The sequence below is a fragment of the Motacilla alba genome, chromosome 17, assembly GCF_015832195.1.
Source record: "Motacilla alba alba isolate MOTALB_02 chromosome 17, Motacilla_alba_V1.0_pri, whole genome shotgun sequence".
Lineage (NCBI taxonomy): Eukaryota > Metazoa > Chordata > Aves > Passeriformes > Motacillidae > Motacilla > Motacilla alba.
The window spans coordinates 6,093,241-6,115,614 of record NC_052032.1 but is presented as its reverse complement, the minus strand read 5'-3'; the positions used below and the strand labels follow the sequence as shown (position 1 = coordinate 6,115,614).

General features: G+C 50.5%; 1 protein-coding gene across 1 annotated transcript; it reads left to right on the top strand.

Moving 5' to 3' along the window:
• Nucleotides 1-12,672: 12,672 nt before the first annotated feature.
• Nucleotides 12,673-19,884, top strand: PTGES (prostaglandin E synthase). Its single transcript, XM_038156305.1, has 4 exons — nucleotides 12,673-13,822; nucleotides 14,189-14,387; nucleotides 15,744-15,826; nucleotides 17,755-19,884. Exons 2-4 carry the CDS (start codon nucleotides 14,280-14,282, stop codon nucleotides 18,002-18,004), a joined length of 441 nt encoding a protein of 146 aa, XP_038012233.1. The 5' UTR covers nucleotides 12,673-13,822; nucleotides 14,189-14,279; the 3' UTR covers nucleotides 18,005-19,884.
• The last annotated feature ends 2,490 nt before the right edge of the window (nucleotides 19,885-22,374 follow it).

Sequence of the window (22,374 nt, the reverse complement as noted above, 5' to 3'; positions counted from 1 at the left end):
TGATGGCAATTTCCTTGAACAGCAGTCTGGAAGCTCCAAGTGGAACACAGACCCTGCACAGGCCACAGTGCAATGTTTTGTGCCTGTTGTGCTGAACACATTGCTCTTTCACCTCCACACCCTCCTGTGCCCTAGGCACAGAACTGGCATACTGTCGTGCCTCGATGTTGCCCTCCTGACCAGCACAGGGGTGGGGTGGTTGGCCAGCAGTGAACCAGCTGCCACAAGCTGAAAGCACTGAGAATCTGCAGCAGAGAAGAACTTTAGATAGGCGTTGAGCGTGCAGTAGGCTTGGGGTGTCTGTGATTTGGGATGTTGATCAGCAGTGAAAGTGGTGCGGTGAAAAGGAGAGGGTGTGGAAAAGGGAAGGATGTTGCAGAGAGTACAGGAAGAAGAATGGTAGGAATTTGGAGATCAGTGGTAAGAGCTGGAGGATATAGGGTGTTTGCAGTGGGTAATTTGGGGTGCTAAAGATGTTGTGGTAGAGGAGGCAATGGAGGTGGAGCATCTGTGTTGCTAAGCAAGAGATAAGGGATGCAGAGATGGAGTACTCAAGGCCAAGGGTGAAGAGGAAGTCTCAGATGAGATTTTTGCCTGGCCTGACCCTGCTTCCGGTGTGTTGGTATTTCCTGCCGCCTGCAGTTTGATTGGTTTAAAGTCAGCATTTTCAGGACTTTGGGCTGGCTCACTTTGAGCTCTGTGGCAGAGAGCTCAGAGAATCTGGCATCTGGCTGGTTAGCAAGGCACTCAAGGCAGCATCACAAGGCAGCAGACCTCCCAGCTGTCTGGTGAGCCAAGGAAAATGTCTCCAGCCAGGGGACAGGGTGCTCGGAATCAGGGCTGCAGCCCCATCTTCAGTTCATGGACTGCAAGAGTTTTCCAGGTAAGAATTTCAAGATTTATGAATCAATGCTTTTCCCACAAAAAGTCTGTATTTTTGTTGGAGGATGTATAAGGTCCTCAGTATTTCCAAATGCTTTGTTTGTGAAAGAGGTTTGGAAATGTGCTGCTTTACATGAGTTGCTGGGGTGGCAAGAGGTTCCTGTGGAAGGTTTCTAACTGGAGAAGGAGAGCTGGGAGACTCATTTTTCCCTACATTCATTTTTACATAATCTCCCCCTGCCTTCTGACTCTGGCTAGATGCTCCCTAACAGTCTGAGTTTTTCTGAGAGGATTTTCCTTTATTTTTACCCTTTTTCTACCACGCCCCATCTCCCCACATCCCATACGTGTGGTTTTGCTTTGTTTTCTTTCCCTGCTTTAATTCCAGTATCATCTTCCAAGTGCTGCTTATCCTAAACACAGAGATGAGGCAGTGACAGGAAAGGGCTGCCACTCTGACGTACACTGGGATCTTTAAAGAGTGGGATTGTGGTGGGCTTTATCCAAATACAGAGCTGGCTAAGCTCTGAGGACTACACTAATGCTGTGGAAAGGCTCTGACTCATGGAAAATGTTCCCTGACCTTTCGGTAATGTGGCAGGAGCAATAACACAAAATACCAACATCTACACAAACATTGAGCAGACATTGTCTAATCCTAGAAACACCCAGGGAGTCAAGAGCCTGTCATCCTTCTCTTGCAGGTAGGAAAATTGAGGTTTGCAGATGATGAAAGCCTTTTTTTATTTCAACACGGTAGTTCATAGCAAAAGGTTTAACAATTCTGTTTTGTCACTAAAATATTTACTCAAGAGCTTGAGCCGTGATTAAACTTGAACAGGCTTCAAAATCCTTATCTGGGGTACGAAATCACAATCCCTTGGGTCAGTGTGTGGTGCTGTGCTGTGTGAAGAGGGACAGTCCAACAGGGAAAGATGTGGATGAGTTTGGCATCCGAGTGAAATAGAACATTATATACTTGTGCAGTAAATCTGCCCTTGGGAAAGAATTCATTTGATCACGTCTGAACCCTTGTGAAATTCTGAGGTACCAGGAGGGTTGGATTTTGTCCTGGTTGCTGTCTCTGAAAAATTCCATTGAGAGGTTCTTCCTTACAACAACAGAAAAGTGTTTCCTGTCTGGATGCCCAATCTCAAAGCCCTTTTCCCTGAGCCCAGGCTGCTCTCAGAGAGCAGAGTGTTGCTGTGCTGTCCTCCCAGCAGGGTGAGCAAGCAGAGCTGGGATGCTGAGGTGCTTCAGGCCAGAGCTGTCCCTGGTCTGCACCAGCACAGCTCCCCCCCAGAGCAGCTGGGACCGAGCAGGGCTTGTCACTGCTGCCAGTGCCCTCTGGCCGTGGCGAACGCTGACAGCTCTGCAGAGGGAGAAAAATGGGATTTTTAAACTGATCCCACGTGGTTTGCAGCAGGTGGAGCTACACAGGTCGTGTTACCTGGTAGGGATGGGAGTGAGAGGCAGGGGAGGGGATGTGTTTAAGCTGTGTTCCATTGTGGGTGAGGGAAGCTGCCGTCTCATGTTTCTTGCCTACCGTGGGAACTTGCTGGAAGTTGAATGTTTATGGGTAAGTACAAGGGGACAATGCTGGCAGGACACTTCTCTGCTCTTTATGGAGTGAGTCCTGGTGCTAGAACCTGCTTGGTCTTTCACACATATCAACTCCATCAAGCAGTGATGGATGGAGATGGTCTTTCTCAGAACGAGCACAAGGAATTATTCAAGTGCCTGGCAGCCAAAATAGCTCTGTTCTCCTGCAGGCCACTGTGTGTTCCAGAGGCAGAAGGGATGGAGGGAGCAGCCATTTGGCTCTGGATAGAACCAAAGGTTTATGTTCATATGAACAGGAATTGCCAGGACTGACACAGGCTTTGAAGAGAAGAGTTTTTAAATCTGTACTTGAGCAATCCTAACAGGTGTCCATTTCTCAAATGGGCTTTTACGTCCTGGACACACTGCAGTTTCATATTTTGGTGCTGGGAATAAAGAAGTTAAGGAGAAGCTTGGAGAAAATTGCTGTTAAGAGTTAAACTACCAGTTAACTACTGTTAACTGCTAGAGCTGTGAGACACAGGCTCAGGTTGGTGTTTTATGGGCTGCTTTGGGTGTCTGCTGTTGCAGGGCAAGAGGATCCAGTAGCTCAGGGCCTGGTTCACCCTCCCTGGAAAAGTCATGTGGATGTGGCACTTCGGGAAGTGGTTTAGTGGTGAACACCAGAGGTTAAGGATTGGATTTGATGATCCTAGAGGTTTTTTCCAGCCTGAATGGTTCTATGATTCCACGATAAAGGCACCACCCAAAGCCAGGTGCAGATAAGCAGCAGTCTCCACTGGACCATGCAAATCCACCTGGGCTGGCAGCTGAGAGAGGCACCCTCAAGGCAGGAACTCAGGAAAGCAAAGCAGGGTGTGGAGGTGCTTTAGCATTTAGCAGCCTTGCCTTTTCACCCCTTCTGGCCTCCAGGCTCTGATTTCGTGCAAGGTCCAGATGAATAATGTATGAAATGGTAGAGATAGACCCAGTGGATGGGCTATCATGCTGGCAGTTAGGCTCTGTTTTGACTTGTAAACTAAACATTCCTGGCGTAGACATCCTCTGTGGTTTAGTGATTAGATCTGGGAACTGCATTTGGGGTCAAGTCAAGGAGGTCTCCCCCAGCTCCAGCAACACTGGCTTAGCCACATCATCTGTTCCTCATACTCTGCTTGTCTCCCCATGACATGAACAGGAGGGGGAGGAGATCCCATAAAAAGATGATGATGATACTCATCATTATCATCATCATTATTATCATCATCATCATCATCTCAATTCAGATTTTGTTTCATTTTGGAACTTATTGTCCAAGGATGTGGTTTAGTTTGAATGGTGTGCACAGTGAACTTGGCATGTAAATAAGGAACATTCTCATTATTTATGACAACACATCCACAAGAAAGAGAATTAAACCTTGTGCTGTAGGTGCTCACTGCTAAGATTGGGACACTGTGAGAGTTAAACTTCACCTGCCTTGTTCCTGCCTTTAGTTTTTAACCTAGTTTTTTAAATTGAGCCCAGAATTTGAAATTGGAGAGTGTTCCTGTTTGGCTTGGCTCCAGGAATTTCTGGTTTTGTTCTCCAGGCTGGCTTGGTGCAGAGTAGGTCTCGTGTGACCCTGTTTGCCTGTGTAGCAATAGTTCTCACTGAAAGAACAAGAAATAATAGGGAAACTTTAGCCCATATTCTATCTTAAATAGAATTCTGTTGTAACTAATAATTTAGGGATAAAAACGGCGTGAAAGAGATGAAACTTCAGCTGCATGAAGTAAGAAAACACTAAGTTCATATGGTGTGGGAAGATTCCTCAGGAAGAGTAGGGTATGAGTAATGCTGTGCCCTCACTCCAGTCATGGGCTCTGATGTGGTCAGTGGCTTGTGTCTCATCCAAAGCACAAAGGTGGTGGTGTTATTAAGCAGACAGCCCCATCCAATGGTTTTGAACCCTTAGGTGAAAGAGGATTTAAAAGGTTTTGGGTTGGACCCAGTTCTGGTTGGACCAGAATCAGAGGCTGTGTTTGGCTTGGGGTTTAGCAAAGGTAACATCCTGGTCTTACACCCATCTCCTGTGAAGAGCTATAAACACAGGTCACTAAAATTAGTCTTGCAAGGCAGCTGTTCTGGCTGGTGCCTCTGCTTTCCCTGCTCTGTCTTCAGCTCATGCCCAAGTGAACACCTCTGCCTGGTTTTAATCAGCTCAATTAGCAGTAGACACTGAGGACCAAGTAGGTTCATCGGGAGAAGGTGACTCTTTGTTGCTGTAATAGCTTCTCCATTTGTTCAGAGAGGCTGGGTCTGGGCTTCTTGAAGTGCTGGGGAGGTTATAGAGCAAGGTCTCTTGAGCAAGAAGGGATTTGGTGGTTTCTGTAGAGACTAGTGAGGCTTCCTGGAAATTCCACCAGATCTGTCCTTCTCTGTGGTTTGGACTCAGAATGTCTTTGCAGAGAAGCCTGAGGACCTATAATTTATGCCTCAAATCTTACTCTGAATGACTGTAAAGTATCACCTCCATACAGATTCCTAAACGTTAAATAAAGGTTGAATCTGAAACTGTTAGGTTCTTTATTCAAGAGACATTTTATCTAACAGGAAGAAAAATGTACTCTGCTAGAATAAAATGTTCCCTGCAGGACTCCAGTTTCCAGCTATTGTTAAAATGTGTGGTTGAGAGCTGGGAACCCTGTGGCCAACAGGGAGCTGGAATGAGTTGAAAAGAGGAGAAGGATGTGCTCTGCAAAGAACAATGTTAGGTCCACACTAACAGCAGAGAAAAAGAGGAGGTTGGCTGCAGGATGCAGAGAGGCCCCAAGGAACAGGGATGAGCAGCCAGATCTAATGCTCGATAGCTGGGAAGTGTCCCAGGGCTGTCTTCTATACAACATTGCTGGAATTCCTACAGTTTGGGAGTAGCCCCTCTAGAGTACTAAATAACTTGGTGTGGAGTCATCCTAGACCCCTCAGTGAGGACTTGTGGCATTTAAAAGAAAAATGAGTTTTTAGGAGGTTGAAGGACGTTTGAAATGCAGGGGGTAAAGGAGTTGGCAGTCATGTGCTGGTCATCTGCTTGCTTCAGCATAGAGGGAAATATGAAAGTATGACTGGGATAATCAAAAGCATGGAGAAATCGCCTTTGAAGAGAGATGAAAGCAAATGGAGCTGAAGTAAAGCTGAGTAAGAGGTGCTTTCACAGACGTGTTTCAAAGGAGGAGAATGCTGGGCAAAGCTGAGCACGAACTGTTGTTCTTCTTAATTCCCTTATGTGTCTGTCTGTGACATGAACAAGAGGGGAAGGAGATCCCATAAAATATTATTATTTTTTTATTATCATTATCATCTTAATTTAAGTTGTGTTTCATTATGGAACTTCATTGTCTCGAGAAGTAATTTAATTTTAACAGTTTGGATGGGGACTTGATGCATGTAATTATCAAACATTAACTTCATGTATGACAACAAATTTACAAGAAAGAGAATTAAACCTTGTGATTCAGAGCTTAAGTTAATCTCTGACTTCTGAAGATTGGATGAATCAGGGTGAACGGGACCAGAGAGCCTCAATCCACTGCTGTCTCCCACAGGGACATGTCCTACCTTGAAACCACGGCGTGTCCCATGGCTGAAACAGCCCTGCAAGGGCCTCGCTCGCGGTGAAGAGCAGCAGCTCCTTCCACCACTGAACATTCACACAACTTCCCTGCTGCAATAACGGAGCAGCACAGCTCCTTGCCCTTTCCTGATGTCCACCTCTCCTTGTGGGACAGCTCTAGCCCCATTAATGTAGCATCCCATAGCCTCCTGTCCCTACAGCCTTTCCACAGCTGGGATCCATCTTCTCTCCTGCTGGTGGGGGAACTTCTTGTTCCTTCTTGCCTGAGTCAGTGGTGCTATTAACAGAAATGAGCTGTGCTAGAGAGGTGCATTCTGCTGCTTTGTAAAAATTTGCATAAAGCACACATTCCCCCATGGAGGGCTTCAGGGTTGCATAAACACAGGGTGGGGCAGATTTCTGGGAACATTGTAGAGATGAGGATGTGGTCTGTAAATCAGGAGAGTAATCAGCACATGGGACCTGGGCAGGCTCTCAGAGTCCTGCCAATGAATCATTCAGGCAGAGAAGAAAACTTAAGATGGTTAGTCCAAGCATCACTGCCTGTGAGAGGTTTTTCTACTTCTTTGCATCATTCAACCCAAATTCTCTAGATAAAGTAATGGTCATGTTGTGTCAGTGCTGCCACTGCTGTGAGCAAGAGGCCAGCTGAGACAACAGCACAATAAAAAGCTTCCAGCAAGGAGGCTGTAAATAACACAGCTAAATTGCTCCCTGCTTTCCAGGCTGATTGTGGAGAGGGTGTTTTCAGCATTGCCAGTGAGGGGTGTTTATTAACAACATCAGAATTGAAACCCAGACCACCTTTTGGCCTAAAAGCGTGCCTAAAACCGTGCCCAAAAGATATGTTGTTCATGACTCAGTGCAGGAAAAAGAGAAAGTTTTAGGATGTCTGGACCAATGACACAATGACTCAACTTGTAAAACCTCAAATTACCGAGTAGCTCTGACTTCTGCCTGAGTCAGGTCTTGTGGGAAGGAGGTCCTGATCTGCTCTAGGAAGCTCAGTTGCCCCCCAGGACATTACAAAGTGTCACTTACAAGATTGGCATGTGTGCTAAAGAGATCTGGACAACACGACCTACACAGGAGGGTGGGAGGAAATGCTGCTGTTTAATTTGGGAGTGATGAAGGGGACACAGAGAACTCGGGGGTTTAAAAATAATCTCTGTGTTTTGGAAAGCTTTGTGGTGGGTGAACCTCTATGGCAAAGCCATGAACAAACGCTCTCCTTGGGGATGGTTTCACCAGGATGGTGTAGCCACTCAGCTTGGGCCAGGGACAGGCAATGATGTGCTGACCTTTCCATTCAGTCTTGTCCTGTGAGAACTTGAAAAGGCCTATCTGGTGAAAACAGGGCTTAAAAGACTTTAAAATTAACAAGCTCAGCAACCTGTTCTTCCTGGGTTGCAAGGCAGAGTTAACAGCACAGGAAATAAAAGGTTTGGTTTCTACTTTTCACCTTGAAGCTGCTCATTGCTGTTGAATGTCAGGTCTGGAAATAAGGCTGGAATCAGGGACCACAGTTGCTTCCTCTCCCAGCGCTGTTAGTGAGCCAGGGCTCTTAATGCTGTGATTCCCATCTCTCCATAGTCAAGGATGTGGAGGCTGGACTATGCAGCTTCCTTCACCTTTGCTCGTTTCAGAGCACCCCACCAGGGAAAATGCATCTACGTTGTAGTTTTGCAAATGCTTGAAGTCTAGGAAATGTTCCCAAATTCTGACATTTTTTGGCAGTAATTTGTTCCTCTACTCTCCCAGTCTGGCAGGGAAACTCCCTCTTTTTGGGCAGTAACACAAGTGTTTCTTGCCTGTTGTTTACAGCTGATGGGATCTGGTTCTTGGGAAGCAAAACACATCACGAGATGCTGAGGTGTGGCTGAGTGAGAGAGAGGCACGCCTTCCCCACACCCCAAGCCCTGACCCCCATCTCCCACCTTTACCTGGTCTCAGCAGTGGCAGGTGCAGCTCTGCCTAAAGCCAGCACTTAAACCAGCTGGGACAGAGCAGGAGGGAGGAGAAATCATTTCCCTCAGCCCCTCTCCCAGCAGGGTTTTATCCCTGAAGGCACAGAGCAGCACAGCCAAGGAATTCTTTCCTAAGAGAAAGCCCAGGCATGAATCCATGTGAGGCTCACAACATGAGAAAATAATCTATTTCCACACACCCACAGCCTGATGGCCTCTCTTCTAGCATCTCTAATGTCACAGCAGCAGAGGGGACAGTGACTCCTCTGCAGCCAGGGTGGGTGTGACGGTTTGGGGCAGGAGAGCAGCTGGGAGCAGGGCAGCAGCCCAGGAGCAGGCAGGAAAGGATGGTGGATGGAGCTGGAGGAAAAAGGCAGGAGGACATGCACTGCCTCTGACTTGGCCCTGGGCCTGTTCCCTGGGACTGGCTGAGGAACAGCAGCTTCCTCTGCTCTGCCTGAGACTCAGAGCCACCACACTCCTGCCCCTTCCCTGGGCCTCTCCTGACGGCTTTCTCCTGCTGCAGGCATCTGCTCTTCTGAGTGTGAAGGACAATTTGGGAGAGTCTGATCTTACATTCTTCATGCCTGAGGCCTCTCAGATAGCTGCAGCCAGTACTGTCACTTTAAAATGCAAACCAGACAAAATCTGCCTGAGTTTGCTAGAGGCTGAAGCATCCCAGTTGTTTGCTGAGATGTTGGTTTTCCCCTGCCTGGTTTTTGGTAGCAGGGAGGGGTCACAGAGGTGACTTTTGTGAGAAGGTGCTAGAAGCTTCCCCTGATGGCTCTGACCCAATCCCTAATGGCTCTGAAGATGGACATGCTGCTGGCCAAGGCTGGACCAGTTAGAGATGATGGTAACACCTCTGTGAGAACATATTTGAGAGGAAAATCAAAGCGAAGTGAAAAGCATATTTTTTTCTAGCCAGAGAAGAGGAGGAGATGAGAACATGTGAGGGAAACAACATGGAGACACCAAGGTCAGTGGAGAAGGAGGGGGAGGAGGTGCTCCAGGTGCCAGAGCAGAGATTCCTCTGCAGGCCATGGTGGTCACCATGGTGAGGCAGCTGTGCCCCTGCAGCCCATGGGTCCATCAGGAATACAAACATCCACCCACAGCTCATGGGGATCTACGGGGGATGCAGAAATCCACTCACAGCCTGTGGGAACCCATAGGGGATGCAGAGATCCACCCACAGCCCATGGGGATCTACGGGGGATGCAGAAATCCACCCACAGCCTGTGGGAACCCATAGGGGATGCAGAGATCCACCCACAGCCCATGGCAGAGGTGCCCACACCAGAGCAAGTGGGTGCCTGGAGGAGGCTGTGACCCAGTGGAGAGAGGACCTTGCTTCCAGGCTGGAGCAGCCTGGCCTTGGAGCACTGCACCCTGTGGAAAAGTGACCCGTGGCACAGCAGTTCTGGAAGGACTGTGTGCCCAGAGAGGGACTCACATTGCAGCAGCTTGGGAAAGACTGCTGCTCATGAGATTGGACCCACACGGGAGAAGTTCACACAGACCTATCTCCCATGGGAGGGACTCTATGGTCTCACAGGGGAACAACTCTCCCTGAGCAGCGGAAGAAAATCTCAGTGATGAAATGACCAAGACTCCCCTGCTCTGCCTCCCTGCACTGTTGGTGGGAAAAGGGAGGGGTTGGGGGAAGAAAAGGTGTTTTTAAGGGCTTATTTCATTTCTCATTATCTTCTTCTGATTTTGTTAGGAATAAATTCACTTCATACCTCTAAGCCGAGCCTATTTTGCCCTTGGAGTTTTTCTCCCAGTCTTTATTTCAGCTCATGAACCCTTTGTTAATTTTCTCTCTCCTCTGCCCAGCTGAGGCAGGGGAGGGCGAGAGACTTTCATAGGTGGTGCCTGGAGTTTGGCCAGTGTCAAACCACAGCAGATGCTAATGCTGGGGGCCAGAGGTGCTGGTGGTTCCACTGCTTACTGACTTTGCAGTATCTTCTGTGTCCTGCTTGCTGAAACAAGCATGAGGAGCCCAGGAGTCTGGGGATAGGGAGCTGCAAGTGAAGCAAGAGGATTTTACAGATCCACGGAAGGTGCGTCATGGTGGTGGGAGCTTTCGTGCAGACTGAGGAGGGAAGGCAGGTGGAGCACCCTTCTCAGTAATAAACAGCTAAAACGCTCATGCCTTTACTTGAAAAGTCATCGTGTTTGATGAGCCAGCACAGCACAGCCTCCTTTGGCAGCTGGGTTTCCCAGGATGGGTGCAGGTGATCACTGGAGTGTGCAGGCTCCAAGGCTTTGTGCTGGGAGCAGCAGGAAGAAACGGCAGGGCAGGAGGGCACCAGTGTACACGGTAGCATTGGAACAAGCTGGGAATGTGGCTCAGCTCCTGGGCCGAGCTGTGTACCCAGGGCAAACAAAATCCCAGCTGGGCTCTGAACCTTCTCCAGCAGCATGTGGAAGCATGCTGGAGAAGTGCCACCCACCTGCCCATCCTATCCAGCCTGGAGCAGTCCCTCGGGCTCTTCACTTAGCCCCAGCTGTGGGATGTAATTGCTCATTAGGGAAAATTCTGGGGCTGTAATTGCTCAAAGTATCGGCTTCCCTCTGGGATCAGGGTGGAGCCCAGGCTGTGCCACCCCAGCCGATGTGCCAGAGCTCCACTGAACCCACCCTCTCCTTCTGCCGCAAGAGTGGGAAAATGTAGTCACAATATTGTAGCGTAATTCAGTTGGTCAAATACATAACCTATGTGGGAATTGAGAGTGATTTTTATTCCATAATCTTGACAAAGCAGAATAGCTTTTACAGGCTCCTATTTTTAAGTACTTTTCTCGAGCATTTCCTATTAATATTTCATTCCTTCTGCTTCCTACAGTTCAGTTCCTCCTCCAGCAAAATGCTGCATTTTTTCCCTACAGCTCCTGGGGTCAGTCTAACCTGACAATCTAATCTTTCAAAGCCTCACACAGATTTTTATTAATAATTTCTCAGAAAAAAAAAAAAAAAAAAAAGCAGCAGTGTTTTTGGCTAGCAGTGTTGGGTTTAGGTAGATCTTTTCCTGGGTTGAGACCTTTCATGCTCAAGGTTTTAAGGCATGATTTGTAGTTTAAAGACATACTGCTTTAAGACCTGGCCTTCTTCAGGCAAGGGTCTGTCCTGGCAGGATGTGATCTGTGGAGGAGGATCAAACCATTAATATTAACAGCCTGCTTCCGCATGGATTAATGGGATGGTTGAACACGCTTCCAGCAGCTGCCAGGAAAAGCCAGGAAGGTGCAAGTGTGGATGTGTTCTACCCAGCATGAGAGCCCCGATCCTGGTAAACTGAAAAGGAGCTGGGATCCCAGAAGCATCACACCTGCCTTTGCAGTCATCTTCTGCTCCTCATCCCCATGCATAACCCTCCCCTCTGGGGCTCCACTCTGTGTTACACTGAAAGGGGTTTGAAATCTGTAAACACACAGGAAAAAAAAAAAACTTTTTAAAAATTAACACATCCACACCTGAGTTTGTCCCGAGGGCTTATCCCTAAACAAGGTGTGCTTCCTGATCTCTCTGTTCAATGTAAATTTGTGCCAGTTGCTGGTGCAAATTGTCCAGGGCTCCTTGCCAGTGTTTGAACCGTGCCAAGGAGGAGAGGTCTGGCTGGCTGGCAGGAGAAGTCCTGGCTTGTCTGCAGGTGCATATTCCTGCTGCTCAGAGAGGTGTTGACTGCCTTGGGAGGGGAAGAAGGTGCATGAAGGAAAAAGGTCCCACAGCTGAACACCCCATGGACTGATCATCAGCTGGTAAAAACTGGAGCTGCTGGATGGAGGGTGTGATGGTGAAGGGTCTGGCTGCCTGCCCTCTCCCAGGCTCCTGGGAGAAAGGGCTGCTGGAGAATGTCTCATCCACGGTGTGGGGCTGGTCTGGCCCTGCATAACCCCAGTCCTTGGGCACCGAGGTCTTCTCTGCTATGGGTTGATCCCTATCAGCTGTGGAGAAGAGGGATGGGAGGAGCAGTGTTTAGGATGTGGCTTTGCCACTGCCTACTTACACTTGGCATTATGGTGTTTATAATACCTGACAAGCTCCAGAGATGTGTGGGTGGGTTTGGATGTCGCTCACTGGTGAACACCCCAGCTCTTAGCACAGAGCTGGAATCCACATGGCTGCTGCACATCCTGGTGTCCCCACTGCCACCCCCAGGGAAGCAGCCTGCCAGAGGCTGCAGAGCTGCACACTGGGCTGTGCCAGGACTTGCCCTGCAGCCTCCCAAACACCAGAGTGGTGGTGACCAACTGCAAGTACCTCCCCCTTAAAACCAAGTGCTTGGGGTTTTCAAAGGCTCTCTGCACTGCTGAAAAAACATAACTCTAAGGCCCCGTGCCAGGTGCACCAATAGCCTGTGAACTATAGGTCTGGTCACATTCAGAAGAGCCAGCTGGGTTCAGGAATAGCGCAATTATTGAATGTCACATATATGACATTCAATGACTTTTGGATTGCCCAAGACAAATGCCTGAACTGCAGAGTGGCTTTATAGAGCACTAACAATACAACAGAATCACAATCTTAATTTCCCAGGTTAACACTCTGAGGACACAAGACTTAACAAAAGATGGCCCTTGTGGGGTGGGAGAGGAGGACAAATCTGTCAAACCGTTCCTGGAATTTCAAGTAAAATTCTTGTCCGCCAGCTAGATATTAAACTGGCCAGCTTTTACATCTTATTAACCACTATAGTGCAAAGTGCTGCCAATGGTGATCAAATCTTCTGTTATTTGTGGGTGTATGGTACAGAATATTTATTGGTAGGAGGTTTTGGTTTGTCAGAAGTTTTCTGGGTATCAGGTAGACCACATGGCCTCCACATTTGCCCTCATGCCAACAAAAATCACAGGAGCTACATCCAGTTTCTATGCTTGCACTGCAGGTACCATTGCACGTCCAGCTTCGCCTTTTCTTCACTGCTTTGTGCTTCTACCTACACGTCATGTGTAGCCCACCTTTGCGCTTCCACCTCAGATGTCATGAGGCTGAGGCAGAGCCTTGCACGGAGCAGTGGAGTGTCTTTGGGTTTGCAGCACCAGGGCAGAATGGCCATGAGGAACATTCAGAGGCAAATGCAAAGAATTTTCTATTTTCCTGTTTGTTTGGGTTTTTTTTTTTTCCTGTTTGTTTGGGTTTTTTTTTTCCTGTGTTAAGGAAATGAATACCAAATCCAGCCCTTCCACTCTAATAAACTTGGAGAACTCCTGTCAGCCCCCGTGCCTCTGGCTCCCTGAGGTTTGCTGCTGCTAGCACTGGGGGAGAAGGAGTTAAGTTTGCATTAAACAGCAGCCCAGCTGCCTGCAGAGGTTCCGATGCCACTCTTTATTCCACAATGTTTGATGGCTGATGAAAAGCCAGCTCCAAATTCACGTGGCACTTTCTAAGCCAAGGACAAAATTCCATCTGGCTGCCTGGGTTCATCGTCTCAGAACGAGCCGCCTTTGGGTTGGGCAGGCAGCTCTTCACTTCTTGCAGTTTCTTGCGGGACTTTGCAGACCGGGATATTCCTGGCTGGGTTCCAGGCTGGTCATTCCCGGGGCTCTGCTCCCAGCCAGGGGTGCCGGGCAGCCCAGGCTCCCGGCCGGTGGGCGCTGCTGGGCCAAGGGACGGCTCTGTCCCCTGTCCATCCCTCGCAGGTGGATCTGTAGGAGAGGCTTGGCTGCCTCTGCCATGGGAGTGAGCGCTCAGCCAGCACGGGGCGGGACGGGAAGCGCGGCCAGGAGCAGTGGGCTCCAGTGCAGGGCTGCAAGCGGCTGGGGCAGGCGCTTACCTTCTCCTAACTCCTCCTTCTGCAGAGCTCCGCTCCGGGGTGAGCAGCGCCGGGCGAGGGATGCTCTGCGCGGCTCGGTCCCTCGGGGCTCCGCGGGGAGCTGGGGCGGGGGAGGCGGGCTGCTGTGGAGGGTCCTGCTGGGGCTGCTGTGGAGGGTCCTGCTGGGGCTGCTGTGGAGGGTCGTGCTGGGGCTGCTGTGGAGAGGTCGGAGCTCGGTGCCAGGCCTCCCTCGAGGGCGCTGTCTCCTGGCCCGGGCAGCTCATCCGCAGGCAGCTGCCGGTGTGAGGAGCAGAGCAAGCCTGCTCCAAGTGCCGCCAGGGCTTTCCTCGCTGTCCCGGCAGCCTGGCGGGGGGCACGGGGGCTTCCACTGGAAAATGAGAGGATTTGTGTTGTGTTTAAACGCAGCTGTTCCTGCCTCTCCTGCGGGGCTCTCTCGCAGCCCGAGATCTCCCCTGGCTTTGGGCGCTGAAGCGACCCAGCAGCACGTTCTCCCAAAATGTTGGAAAATAAAGTGTTCCTGTCATTCACGTTCTACAGCACAATTCTAATTTTAAAAATGTATGTCGTTGCCATCATTACGGGGCAAGTGAGACTCAGAAAGAAGGTAAGATCCAGTTTTGTTTTCCTTCTCCTCCCTTTCTGGCTCTCTGCTTGGCTTTCTGTGATTTTGCTTTTTCTTTTATTCCTCTTAAGTTCAGCAAAATTTTCCTGAAGCAAGCTGAGTTTTCTTTGACTTCAGTTGAAAGCAAAACTTGTTTCATTGCTACAGCAGATAAATATCTCACTTCTCTTTGACCCTTTCTGTTTGTTTCTACCATCTGTAGCTTGATGTTTATAATTTTGGAAACCTAATCTAAATAATAATCAGATCTAAAATGCCAAGCAGGTGAGATGCTTCCAGAAAGAGTCTGTTTACAGTTAACTTACAGGGTCTGGGAAAAAAACGAGAAGGGAAAAAAATGTTTCAGAAGAAATCATTGCAATGGTCTTTTTTTCTTGCGATGTAGCAGAAAGCTTTTGAGCTTTTGGAGGCTGTGGCTGGCTGTGGGAATGCTCCAGGAGAGCTGAAAGTCGTGGGCAATAAAACAATAGCTGGAGGAGATGATTCTTGGTCAGGGAGGACAAGCTGCTGTCAGGAGTTGGGGCCAACTGGACTTTTACTACCCTCACCCCAACTCCTGATAAAATCCATCTTTCTGTAAAATCTGTTTTGAAGTATTTGAGTTTCTGACTGTGTCGGTGGAGAGGGAGGGAGACATTTCTGGTCTCAGATAGAATACAAATACCCTGTGCTGTGGCATCATTGTAACTGATGAATTATCTTCTCCCCTTGTGATTTTAAATGATGCTCCAGCCCTGGGACAGTTTGGGCTTGTAACATAATTAAAGAAAGCACCAGGGCCCTTTCCAAGCTGCAAAATGAAGCTGTCAGATGTAGCCAGGTCCTTGAGGAGCAGCTTCTGAGCATAGGTGAGGAGCTCACACAAATAATTTTCATTTTTAACTTTATTAGTGTAGGATCCCATTTCTCTGTGGGAAAGCCACACAGTGCCACTGCCAAAAAGCCAGCCAGGGAATATTCTGCAATCTGTCAGTCCTGGTTATCTTTTGGAGGCTGCATTGTGTCTGCAAGCTCTCTGCCTTTCCAGCGATCTCGCTGGCTGGAAAGTCTCCTCTAAATGGGTTTCATGGGAAGAAGAGGACTGGGGTGAGGTGGGAGCTCCCTTGAAACCCTCATTTGGGACCTGCTCAGCAGGCAGCACTGGGTTTTTTGGAAGACATGGAAAACTCCTGGGGAGCTGCAGGACAGTGTGCATGGAAGTGCAGTGACCCTCATTTTTATGAAGAGTGGTAACAAATTTGGGCAGGTAAAATCCCCACAGGACTTCAAGATCAGGGGCAGAGCTTCTACCTGTGAGGTTCCTGAAGGCTGTAAGCAGGTGGGGACTGTCTCTTCCAGGCATTTGCAAACCCAGAGGATGCCCTGCGCAATGGGGGGCTGCAGTTCTGCCGCGAGGACCCTGACGTGGAGCGGTGCCGCAGGTGAGCAGGGACAGCCTTCCCTCTGGTGCCAGCATTCCCGGTGCCACCATTCCCTCTGGTGCCACCATTCCCAGTGCCACCATTCCTCTGCACCTGCTGCTGGCAAGCAAGTAGCAGGAAGCTAAAGGACTCGCTAATCACGTAGTATTCTAGAGGGTCAGACTGCCTCGAGCTCTGCTGTGGGACCCTGCTCATGAGAGCAGTTTAATCTTTAGCATGGTGTGCACTGGAGCAGGGGCAAGAGAAGGATCTGGGTTTGCATTCAACATCCAGCTCTGACTAGCTCTTTTTTAGGTGCTCAAAGTCCCACAGATTCCCCATGTCTCATCCCATACCCACACTCAAAGGCTCCTTGTGTCCTGCCCTGACAGGACCCCGATCCCTGCACAGCTTGGACAGGCAACAGAGTGACTGGTCCCAGTGCTGCTGGTAGGCAGCTGCCTCTTTTTGGGGATTTGGGAAAAGGCTGAACAGGATTACAATAACTTTTGCCTCTAATTGGGCAAACTCTGAATGTTACTCCTCTTCTGTGAGAATCACAGTTTCTCAGAGGTAAAACACGGGGTTATTCAGCCCTGGGCCTGATTTGCTGTCCCCCTTACCGAAGGAGGTGCCCCAAGTGCTGGGCTGGATGCTGATGATGTGCAGGAAAGGGACTGGATTTGTGCCCTGCTGTCCTTGAGCCCTGGGCTGTGCATGGGGACCTCACTGCTCATGTCCCAGTGCCTCCAGCATTTGTTTTAGAAAACATCCAGTGCCACCTAATTGCTGGGCAGCCAAGGGGAGGAGGAGGATGGAGAATGAGCCGTTTCCTTCCTAGCAAAAATAAAATAATAGCAGAAATAATAATCATAATCTTCTTTTGATTATTCAGGATAAACAAACTTCCATAAAAATAAATAACTGGAGCTGCAGCAAAAACCTGGGGCAGCCTGGGATCTGACTTGGGCAGCTGAAGCTCTCAGATTCCATCCTTGCTGATGCATTTGCAACCCTGGAGAAGACACATTCAATCCGAGGTGTTTCCTCAGAGCAAGGGCAATGTCAGCTTCTCATCTCAGGCTGCACCTGGAGGAGAGCAGAGCCAGGGGTCTGTGCAGGGCAGGGACAGAGCAGGGCAGGACGTTTACCCCATGCCTCTGAAAGAGGCCCTGGCTGCCTCACAGCTCTCTCCTTTCTCTTTCTTCTTCTTCCATTTGTCCTTCCAGCCCTGCTGAACCCCCAAGACCTTGGGGTTTGTTCAGAGGATGGTGCCTGGGCGAGGAGGGGCACAGCCCACACTCGTGGCCTGACCAGATCCTGTTTCTGTGGGTGGTGGCAGTGGTGCTGTGACACCCAGGCAGGTGCGTGTTCAGCTGGAGCACAGGGCTTGGCTCCATCAGTGCTGATGTGTCACCACATGGCCACAGCATCCCCTCCAGCCACAGTGTGGGGGTTGTTGGGCCACTCCTCCTCAATCCCCTTTGGATGCATTTATGGAGAGAGGTGAAACCACAACCCCTCTCATCCTGTGAGTTTCTCCACTGGAGAAGCTGTGGTCTGGAACTGCCTTTTGTTGTGCAGCGTGGCCACATCTGGGGCCATGCCGTGCTGGCACCACACCAGTTTGAGCTTTTTGCAGCTTCACAGGGTGTGTGTTTTGCTCTGTTTATTTGAAAGCTCCAACCCTCAAGCTGTCATCTGCTGTGCCAAAGGCGTCCCAGTCACGGAGAGAAAGTTTCAGGAGCTCAGCATCCCAAGGGAGAGACACGGGGTGCGAAATTCTCCTGCCTCTGTGTGTAGGGGAGAACTGACACTTTTGGGGGCTGTGTCTGCCCCATCCAATGGGGAAGAGGCCCAGCAGCACCTAGGGATGGTACTCTGGCTAGAAGGAATGAGACAAAACAGGGAATTCTGGTGGGAAGGAACAACCTTATCTCGCTTTTCAGGGCCCACCGCAATGACATGGAGAACATCTTTCCCTTCCTCTTCCTCGGAGCCATCTACTCCCTGCTGGATCCCAGTCCCGCAGTGGCCAGGATCCACTTCCTCATCTTCTGCGTGGGACGGATCATCCACACCATTGCCTACCTGCTGCAGCTGAGGGCACCCACACGCTCCGTGGCCTACAGCGTGGCCCAGCTGCCCTGCTTCTCCATGGCCCTGCAGATCCTGCTGGCCACCACCCCGTACTGGTAACAGCCAGGGAGACCGACCACCCAAACCCCCTCATCCTGATTCTCCTGGGCCCCCCTGGAGTGGGAGAGAGTGAGTGAGAGTGTGTGTGTATGTGTGTGAGATGTCACCAGGGAGGTCATCTGCACCCTGAGGACGTTCAGTGCAGCCTTGATGAAATTCCACTGCCATCGGAATTTGTCAGAGGAGTCACCAGAGAGCAGGAACATGCAGGAAGGGGATGTGGAGGCAGGTTTGTCTCTCTCCTGCTGAGGATGAGAGGTGGAAAGCACGTGGACTACCCCTTGAGGAAGGGGTCACTGAGGGAAAGGTTTTCTGTGTTTGGAAATGTGACTGTGACCTTTTCCTCCTGGTCATGAATATCCCATGAATCAGGCAGGCAAAATCATGAGCGTCCCATAAAGTCTCTTAGTCAGCAGATGTGGTTGGTAGCAGAGGTTATAAAGCAGCCACCCTTCTCCTGCCCAGCCATGTGCATGTCTGGGAATGTCAGTCCCTTAGGATTTAGTCCCTTAGGTTCCCTCTCCACCAAGGAGGACAGGAGGCAGGTGCCTTCCAGGCAGGCAGGCAGAAAAGTCCAAATCTCATGGGTGACATTGTGAAGCCATTGGAGCATTCAGTGCTCCCAGTGCCACCCCGTGTCACACCACAGCACACAGCTCCCTGCCAGGAGCCCCACTGCAGGCAGGACCCTGCAGCTCCTGGCAGCTCCCAGCCAGCAGCAGCTGTGGCTTTTCCATCTCAGCCTCACCACAGCAAGATGCAGAGTGACACGCCTGGAGAAAACAGCAGGAATCCTTTACCCTGGACACACAGCCTGAACACATTTGCTGGACACAAGGTTCTGGGACTTCTGGAATGCCTGAAATGCTGGCACAAAACAGGAGATTTGCAGACAGAGTTTTCTCCCAAAGGGCAGTCTAGTCCACATGCCACTAATACCTGAAAATGCCCCAGAGCGTCAGACTGTTTCTCCCCCTGAGTTTCTCCCCGCTGTTTGTAGCCTTTCTCTTGCCCGTTGCTATTTGGGAAATGTGCCCTGATTGCCTTAGGGGGGTTTTCTTTCAGCTGTTTCCTGCTGTCCACTGCTGCCACGCCATTCTCAGCCTGGAGCAGCTGGCGTTTGCAGAAAGCTCTGGAAATGAGCAGAGGGGCTTTGAAGGGAGCGTTGCTGCTCTGCAGGGTCACCCAACAGTGTCGTGTTGGAGAGGAGAGGCTGGGACCAGGGTACTGCATGGTGACAAGGGCCATGAGCTCCTCTGCCACACAGCTGTCCCCGGGTGTCAGGGGCTGCTCCCAGCAGCAGCAGCAGCAAAGGAGCATCCCTCTGGAGGAGAAGGCAGGAAGAAACCTCTGCTCTTCAGTGCCTCCTCCCTCCTCTGAGGCAACACAGAATTTGAATAGCATCACAGGGGCAAGCCAGAATGAGCAGAAAATAAATTCCCCTTCCACCTGTCCTGTGCACTAAGGCTGTTCCCTGGACTCTGCTCTCCCCAGAGCTGCTCTTGCTGAGCCCTCACTGAGCACTGGGGACACACCTGCTCAGACTGATGCTCAGCTTTTGCTCAGCTCAAGTAGAAGATTCTGTACCAGTAACTCCATCCCAGTGCAGTTGTGGCCTCAGGCTGAGCTGTGTTGGTAAAGTTTGGAGTGGAATTTTTTGCTCTCCCACTGCGAGGAAGGTGGCCAGGATTGCAGGTTCAGCACTTCACTCTTGGCCACTTCTTCCCACAGATATCTGGGTAACACAGACCCTTCTTAACAAGTCTTTTGTGCCTCACGTGGTGCACAAGGTCTTGCACTCCTGTATGTTTCTCTGCTGCTGCACATGCATCCTGGTGGCAGGAAGCAAATATTCCCAATAAAAACAAATCATTGTCCTCTGATACATCCTTCCTTTGGGAGCAGCAGATGCAGCTGGGCAGCAGCTGGGTCCAGCCCCAGCAGGATGGATCCTCAGCAGGATGTTAAACTCCACTGTAGAGCCTGGAGTGTCCTGGGACTTCTAAAGAGACATCCCTTGTCTCTGCACTCACCTGGCCTGCAGAGGAACCTCTTTTCCAGGTGTGCATTATTTGTGCTGATCCTTTAAATCCAGCAGAGCTGGGAATTGTAAGCAGCTCTGCTCACTTTTCCTTCCCTGAGTAGCAAGTTGTTACAAAGCTTGGTGTTCACCCAAAAATCCTGGAGGGATGGAGAAACTCAGGTAAGAGATGGCTGTTCTTCTCTCTGTTCTTAGGACTCATAAAGGAGCTGCTTGTGTTTCCCAAGATAAGTAGCCCCCTTTTATTTGCACTAGGTTGCTGGGAAACAAATGCTTCATGTCTCTGGTTTTCCCCTCTTTTCCTAAGTTGTTGATGGTTGGGAGGTGCTGCCCTGTCAGTGTCTGTGTTAGTTTCATAAAATGGCTCCACTTGGTTGTTTTCTTTCCGTTTGTTTTCAAATGAGAAAGGCAGTGGTTTTATAAAATGGACTCTCTCCAGTACATGTTGCTGAGGTTGGAGATGTGGCTGGGATGGAGATTTTGGCATAGGAAGCAAGAAGGGAGGCTCCAGAATCCCCTTCCAACCCCCCAGATCTGCCAGCTGCTTCAGCCTCTTCTCAGCTGCCTGTCCAGTGCCTGAGGCTGATGCCCTGCTCAGGGAAGCTGAGGTTACATGCAAAGCTCTGCTTTCTCCTTTTTTATTAAAAAAAAATAAACTCTGCTTACTGGCTGCAGGGAAAAGCTTGGGAATGTGAACTCTCCTGGCTCAAAAAAAAAAAAAAAAACAAACACAAAAAGCCTACAAGGCAAACTTAAGAGAGGCCCAAGCATTGCACTTATTTTGAAGTGTTGTGGAAGTTTGAGGGGAAGCAAAACCAAGCTGGGCTCAATTGCTTGGGCAGCACCAGTCCCATCAGGGCTCACCTGGGACCAGGTGGTCAGAGCCACTGGCTCTCCCCTGGACACTGCCAGTGGTTGCTGCATGTGAGAGGCATTCCGGCCTTTTCCCAATTAATATCTATAGCCCAGAGCTCCCAAATTCCTGCTCTGCCATCAGTGTAGGCAAAGGATGTGCCCTGTGTCTCCTGCTGCTCCAGGAGAGCAAGGACAGTGGTTGCACCCACCAGTCTCTGGGGTTTGGTGTGTGCTTTGTATGTCAAACAAGTTGTTTTTCACACCTGGCTCAAGCAGGAAACAGCAACGCTGTGAAACCCACTTGGGACTGCAGAACAACAAGCTGGTGCTTAAATGGGTACAAATTGAAAGAGGAGAAATTTCAGTCAGACCTTAGGAAGAATTCTTTTACTGTGAGGGTGGTGGACACTGGTACAGGCTGCCCACGGAGGCTGTGGACGCCCCAGCCCTGGCACAGTTCAAAGCCAGGCTGGATGAGACCTTGAGCAACTTCGGTCTAATTCAGGCTGTGGGTTGGGAGTAGATGATCTTTAAGGTCCATTCCGCCCCCTTCTGTGGTTAAAGGTGTGAATGTGATTCACACCACAGTACGTGTCTTCCCTCACGGTGTCTGGAGCTGGGAGGAAAGCAAGTGGAGACCCGGCACAAGCTGCTTTCCCTCCCACACTCTTTCAGGTGCTTCAAGGCCCAGGATCCGTCCCACCCCTGAGCACAGGACACACCTCTCCCTTACCTGCCTGAACCACTCCCCAGGTCTCTCTTCATCCAGAGCGTTCCCTGGTGGGATCTGGACTAAGATTCCTTCTTGGGCAGCTTACCTTTAACACAGATCACTCTTCCTTTGCTGCCCTCCCAAAATCCCCATCCCCTCTAGCAGATGGGATTTTGATACACAAATCCCCTTATTCCTCTTGAGGAACTGAGATCCCTGTGACTTGTAGAGAGAATGAGATGAGCCAGCTCGACAGGTATGGGCATTCCGAAGTGGAGAAGATAAGGGTGCTTCCCTGCTGCTCTCTGCCACACGAGGATCAAGTTGGCACCGGGAAAACTTTTTCCAGCGGGCGTTTTCTAACCTGGCTGTGGGGTTGAGCTGTGAGACGTGGGGCAGAAGGATCCGCCGGGCCCGGAGCGGGGCAGCGCGGCGGGCAGAGGGATCCGGGCGGGCGCGGAGCGGGGCAGAGAGACCGGAGCAGCGCAGAGGGATGCGGCGGGCAGAGGGATCCGAGCGGGGCAGCGCGGCGGGCAGAGGGATGCAGCCGTGCCCGGAGCGGGGCAGCGCGGCGGGCAGAGGGATCTGGACCCGCCCGGAGCGGGGCAGCGCGGCGGGCAGAGGGATGCGGCCGGGCCCGGAGCGGGCAGAGGGATGCGGCGGGCAGAGGGATGCGGCGGGCAGAGGGATGCGGCCGGGCCCGGAGCGGGCAGAGGGATGCGGCGGGCAGAGGGATGCGGCCGGGCCCGGAGCGGGCAGAGG